General features: G+C 34.8%; 1 protein-coding gene across 4 annotated transcripts; it reads left to right on the top strand.

Annotated features, from left to right (window-relative positions):
- Positions 1 to 6: 6 nt before the first annotated feature.
- LOC128882111 (odorant receptor Or1-like) lies at positions 7 to 4978 on the top strand. 4 transcript variants are annotated; one of them, XM_054133676.1, is made up of 5 exons: positions 7 to 102; positions 1155 to 1493; positions 1895 to 2096; positions 2182 to 2337; positions 2559 to 4978. In XM_054133676.1, the coding sequence occupies exons 2-5, from the start codon at positions 1204 to 1206 to the stop codon at positions 2601 to 2603; spliced, it is 693 nt and encodes a 230-aa protein (XP_053989651.1). In that variant the 5' UTR covers positions 7 to 102; positions 1155 to 1203; the 3' UTR covers positions 2604 to 4978. The 4 variants fall into 4 exon arrangements, 3 of the variants coding, with proteins under 3 accessions (XP_053989651.1, XP_053989649.1, XP_053989650.1); XM_054133675.1 differs by having other exon boundaries at positions 86 to 102; positions 186 to 1493; XR_008458294.1 differs by having other exon boundaries at positions 7 to 1493; positions 2182 to 2406.
- The last annotated feature ends 1836 nt before the right edge of the window (positions 4979 to 6814 follow it).

Below are 6814 nucleotides of genomic sequence, written 5' to 3'. Positions count from 1 at the left end.
TAAGAACTTTGTAAATTTACTCGACACACTGAACACGGAACCTCTCGCTCCAGTGAGTACCGATGAAATCGCGATACGAAAGAAATTCGACAAATTCGCAGAGTGAGTTTACTTTACAATTGTCGTTATTAATCGCAACATCATTAACATTCATACCATTTTTACGCATCGTTCTTACGTTTTAGCAAGATTGCAGCAAGCTTGGTCAAGGATCTGATGATCACCAGCCACAAATATTTTCATCGATCAGTTAATTAGTTGAAGAAGTTATTCTGCAATGTTGACGAAACAACAGAACCCCGTTTCAAAATAATTCGACGCTTACACAGAAGCATTTATGCCCCATGCACTACTGTTAACACATTATCTATCGTTTTATTTAAAAAAAGAGTATAACTTGGAAAATAACATTCTACTTTAATAGGTATACAGGGTGTTTCTTAATATGTGGGCGCGTTTTGGAGAGTAAGGTGCTGACACCAGTACGAATCGAAAAGTCCTTTATCAATTTGAGTACTGCGGATTTGTTGACGAGATATAAGCAGATGAAATTTGCAAGTGTAACTTTCGGCGAGCGACGTTTAAACTCGATCAATGGTACTGGGACACTAGTGCAGGTGTTACGAGGACACTGACTCAATCTCTGTAAGCTAGATGGCAATGACCGCGTCCTTGCTGGCTTAAACTATTTTGCGGGCTTCTAGATCATTTCCTAACAGTTTGCTTATACCTTGATAACGAAACTACAGTTCGAAAATTGGACAAACAATTTTTCGATTCGTACTGAAGTCAGCACCTTATCTTCCAAAAAGTGCCCAGATATAAAGGAACACTCTGTATATGCATATAGACTGATATTACCTCGTGCAGACTATAACAAAGTAAATGAAAAGCTTAATTGCTTTTTCAAATTGATCATTATAAGTAAACAACCGACAACATAATAAATAGGTTACAGTAGGTAGACACTGAAATTAACACTAAATGTAACAGAACTTTACATATACCTTTCCAATCATAACCAGTCAGTTGCTTGGTCGTGGTATGTTTAGTGTCGAAGAGTTTATAAATAAGCTGCCGATAGATAAAGTGTTAATAGCAAAACCAAAGTACAAATACCCATCAAAATTTAATACTAATGTTATGCTTGGCAGGTTGAACGGGATTACCCTCGCAACTGCCGTATTAAGTCTTTTAATAGCCATGTTTGGGACGGCTTTGATCGACGATAATCCAAGGAAATTAGCGTATCGAATATGGTTACCTTATAATTATTCCTCTCCTGTGGTGTATACCGTTACATTCGTTTGGGAAGCTGTAGGCATGATCATGGCCGCGTTTATAAACGTTGGCAGCGATAGTCTTTTCAGCGGTCTGTTGATCCACATTTACTGCCTGTTTGAGATATTCGAACACCGCTTGAAGAAGGGAGTTAATGAACCAGGGACGTATTCCTTGAAGGAGTGCGTCCGTCTTCATAAGCACATTTACAAGTTAGTCCCCCATTTTCTTTGGAAGTGTAAATGTTCTCAAAGAGATATCCAACAATAACACTCTGACTGTCACACAAGTTTATCATGTCTGAAGATGTTTTCGTAGTCCTCTGGACTGTCAGAAAAAAGTACTCGATAGTTTTCTTAAATACATATAAGCTTTTTATAAAGTACTGGCTATTGTTTCCAACAATCTTTAGAAAAAACAAGACACAATAACAAATTTAATTTCCGACAATATATTTATTAATTCGCAACCTAAATATTATATATCTTAGATAACCATATAAGGGAACTTCCTTATCACAATACTGTTGTACGCAGTGTGTGTTGTTGTATTTGTCACTCATAGCAAATATAAATACGGCACAATAAACTAATTTCTGACGCTATAATTGCAGATTCGCTGAGATGGTGAACGAAGAATTTAAAACAATAATGATGATGCAGTTTTTGGTGAGCACATTGGCTCTGTGCTCTGAGCTTTATCGTTTGACACAAAGGAAAGTGGATTCACAATATATTGAGATCGTAACCTACGCGACATGTGTTGTGATGCAATTACTATTTTTCTGTTGGTATGGGAACGAAGTTCGGCTGAAGGTTCCATTAAACAATAACAAATTTAATTTTCAACTGAAATATACTTTCAATCGAAAACAATACCACGTAATGTTTCTCTCTACAGAGTCTGGAGATTTCTGACATGATATATGAAAGTAACTGGATGTCGTTGGATCCTGACGCTAAGAAGATCCTTCTGACAATTATGATACGTTCGACGTCTCCCATCGAATTTTCAAGCGCTCAAATCTTCTCGATGAACCTTAATTCTTTTATGACAGTTAGTACGAACTAATTATGATTTCAACTGCTATTGACGTTGAGTAGGCCAGCCTTTTAAATATGAGAGGTCAAAAGATGTTTGTATTCACTCAATGTCTAATTAGTGTAGTCTATTGTTAAATCTCTTCAAGTGAAACTTGAGCATTAAGCATGAGCTTAATGCTTGAAAATTAAGCATGAGATGATCCACACTGCAAGTTAATTATTTTATCATTTTAGATAATGAAGATGGCTTACTCGGCGTACAACATGCTTCATCGATAGAAATCATATGACTAACTTAAAGATTTGAAGCTCAAAAAAGATACGAGTGGAAAGAATGGGATGAATGGGAAAGAAAGTAAAATCATAGACGCTTTGCAACTGCCTTGGAGTATGTATAGTTGAATACTAGGTACGGGAAAGAATAAATGTTATTGGAAACTGTTAACACTGTAATGTTATTATATAATTTGCCTAAGATACAATCACTTCCTACGTCGTTTCTGAGATGAAATAAAAATCTACAATCAATGTTAAATTCATATAATGACTGTAAGAACCCTGAAACGACGACGTTGACTTGGGCTCTTTAAACACCTATATTCCCCTTTCTATAGAAATATTTACCGTATGTGATTTTACACAAAATACTACTTGGTACCAGATTTTAGAATACTAATAAGAAGACATAGTGTGACGTAGAACTACGAATACTGAGATGTGTATTGTTTCTCACAAAAATATTAATACGTAAGTAGTGTCGTCAAGTCCTCGAGTATTACGATAAACATATAGCTTGCGAAACTGAAGGGAAACCAACTGCAAAGGGGTTATTCTTTTGAAGGCAAACAAGAAACGTCGATAACCTGAGGTCTTCGGTGTTTTCAGTGATATCTGAGCCTTCGTTCAGTTGAGTCAGGATAGCGAAAACCAAATAATTCTCCTGTTCGTATTTTCACAAATTACAACTCACTCTGTACAGTTTCCTTGTTCTACAGTAATTTCAAGTAATAATAGCAGTGGTTTACAGTGCGAGCTAGTTGTGATCTGTGTGACAGACAACTTGATTTCTGTGCAGATTTTTGCCAATGTGTGCAAAAAAATTATGAATAATTTTTCTGCAATAAATAATAGATATTTTACGACATCGTGGTTATGATTTTCAGTTTGTGTAGCTGTTTACGATCGTCTTCTTGGACCTCTCGGCGTACGACATTTTTAACCGACTTCTAAAAGGAGGAGGTTACTCAATTCGACATGTATACTTTTTCTTTTGTATGTATGTTATTATATGTTCGGAAACTTCGTCTCAAATTTCGTGTGCTCCGCCTTACTAGCTAATCAGTGAAATCGGGGGGTTTTCGACGGTGTCCGTAGTGCTTTTGACATCGGAGGAATGAAACAAGTAAGTGTGCATCGGAGTGTCTTTCTCGCGTGTGAGTGCAGCCACGTGCGACCGCGCGTTCAGCTGACAGGGATTTAAACAGCCCGCGCCGGAAATCCACCTGTAAATTTCAACCGCTTATACATATCTCAACAACGAAGCCTCAGATCACAAAATGGTAAGAAATTTTTCGATTTGTACTGGTATGAAGACTTGATTTTGAACAAGTGTTCTACATATTTGTTAACATCCTGTACATGCACATGTTTCCTTGAAAATGCGTAAGTAAATAATTAGAGACTGCCATTTCGTTAATTCTCTTAAAAAAAAAGAAAGGGCTTCGATTAATAAAATTTGTTTCAAATAAAGTTAGAGCATTGTATAGTGACTTAGTATTATTTGTTTTATAAAATATTTAAAATTGCTGTACACAAAAAATTATATTAAATACCCATTTCTTCACGCCGCAGCTTAGATCTAAACCCCTAAATTCCGAAGGTACGATTAAAGAGAATGGGGCAAACAAGGAAAAAAATGAAATCATATACGTTCTTCATTGTCTTGAAGTATGTGTTGTTCAATACTAAGTGCGAATAAGGATAAATTATATTACAATCGGTTAATTTTGTAATGTTAGTTTATAACTTGCCTTCGATGCAATGATTTCCTATGTCGTTTCTGAACAGAAGTAAAAGTCTGCGAATACCGGTAAGCGCATACAAAAAATGACTGTAGGAACTCTAAAACGAGAACAGTGTATCTCGCGTTGTTTAAGTATTTATTTTCCATTTTCCGTAGAAACATTCGCCATATGTGATTCTATGCAAAATGTTACTTTGTACCAGATTTTACAATGCAAATCATAGTACATAGAATAAGGTAGAACTACGGATCGCAAGAAGTATATTTTTTCTCACAAAATATAAATACGTAAGTAGTGTCGTCGCGTTCTCCATCACTACGATAAACGCATAGCTCGCGAACCGGAAGGGAAACCAACTGCATTACTATACGTCCTACACGGTTCTCCATTTATTTTTAAAATGCATTAGAAACAAATACGAAGATTTATAAACAAAATGTATACAGATTTGGATATACTATAAATCATTCATAAAATTTCACAAATATTTAATGCCAATATGTGTACTTGCCAAGTCAAAAAAAAAAACAATGAAATTAACCAACGCAAGTGGGTTTAAAATTCCTAAATCCTAAATATCTGTTTTTTTTTTTTTACAATTGATGAAGACAGCTTATTCGGCTTATAATGTTCTACAACAAGGACAGGGATAGTACGACCAAAATATTTTCTCTCTATTCTCAGCAAAATATCGTTCAATCTTCCAGGACGAAATAATTGAAAAGAATGGGAAAGCATGAGAAGACAATGGAAATTATTAATATTGAAAAACTGTACTAGTGTATATAGACTCCAATAGTAAGTACGAATATCAATAAATTCTACAGGAAACTTTTTTAACGACAATTTTTAATGAACAATTCTTTTCCATTCGTTGTTTATAGACGAAACAGTTAGATAATAATAATTACAATAATAATTGAATAATAATAATGAACTAATTTGATAGTAAGAATGAACACGGTATATAAATCTTAAAATCCGTTTTTTTTTTCGAAACCATACTTTTTTACTTGGTGTCGGTAATAAATCATGCAAAAAGTGAAATTTGATACTCAGATTCTCATTTAATTCGAAAAGTAAAATACCTTATACATGATAATAAGTTTATTTCAACCGCACTCATACGTTTCAGAACAATATTCGGTATACAAGCTATATATACGTATATCTTATTCGTGTTATCATATTGACGTCGGATAACACACATAATCGTTATACGCGATTATTCTTGAATATACACTTTTCTACAGAATTATATAAAATATTTGTTTCAATTTGTCTAGACTAGTAAAAATGTTGAGACTCGAATGTCACAGAAAAAGAATTTGTGTTGTAAATCTATTCTTTGAATGCATCTTCCAACTTTCAATATTTTCCTTCAAAACTGGCAATATTGTAATGCTGATATGTAACTTACCCTTATGAGGACGATTTTTCATGTTGTCTCCTAGACTGAATCCAATTTGAGTAGCATGAAACACGTGTGTATTTTAAATGAATGCAGACGACGCATATTAAACCATTCAAACACTGAAGTTCCTTTTTTATGTAACGATACATTGTAACACAGCTATCAAGACGGTCTGGTGATAGTCCATGCGTAGTACAAGACGAATTCAACTATTCTTCTCTTTATAATAAAAACGTTTGGTTCGGAGAATACTCCTTTCATATTTTATGCTTTAATGATATTGTCATCAGCTTCTAGAATTTTTCTAATACTGAAATGCAAAGAAAAACAGCGCAAGAAAAGTAACCTGCAGATACGAGTTAGCAAGAGTGTCATTATCCTTAAACACTATTAATAATTGATTGGTGAAGACGCAGCCCGTCGTTACGATAATAATATGCTCTCGGACATAGAGGGGAAGTAACTGAAGAGAACTTACTGCACCAAGGGTAATCGAAAAATGCTGACATTCTGTAGCCCTCAGTAATATGTAACCGATTGTCCAGCAAAGAATCCTCTACGTGAAAAAAAAGATTGAGTAATGACGAAATAGTAGAGACCTTGATTTAGAGTTATCGCTTCATCTTGACAGTGTTTTAACGACTAAGGTAATCGAGTTAAATATTTTCAAGTGTACGGTAAAGTAACAGGACTTCAACGAGACCAATGGAAATTTCTGTGGAAAAGAATTTTTAAGAACTTGATAATGGCTATACTGCGATTGATGTTTACGGTTATCAGTTTTTGCGGTTTTTGGCGACCGTACTCTTGGACGTCTGGATCCAAATATGTTTTGTACACTATCTATACGGTTTTTTCTTGGTTATCAGTTTACACCGTCATAATAATGCAAGCCTTGGACATAATTTTACTCGTTGATAATCAGAATGATTTCTTTGAGAATTTGCATCTGACAATGGAATCCATTGCGTCACTCTGGAAAATGAGCATCGTGTTAAAAAATCGTAAGAACTTTGTAAATTTACTCGACACACTGAACACGGAACCTCTCG

This window comes from Hylaeus volcanicus, unplaced genomic scaffold (genome assembly GCF_026283585.1).
Source record: "Hylaeus volcanicus isolate JK05 unplaced genomic scaffold, UHH_iyHylVolc1.0_haploid 14526, whole genome shotgun sequence".
Taxonomy (NCBI): domain Eukaryota; kingdom Metazoa; phylum Arthropoda; class Insecta; order Hymenoptera; family Colletidae; genus Hylaeus; species Hylaeus volcanicus.
This window is presented reverse-complemented; position numbering and strand designations above follow the sequence as displayed.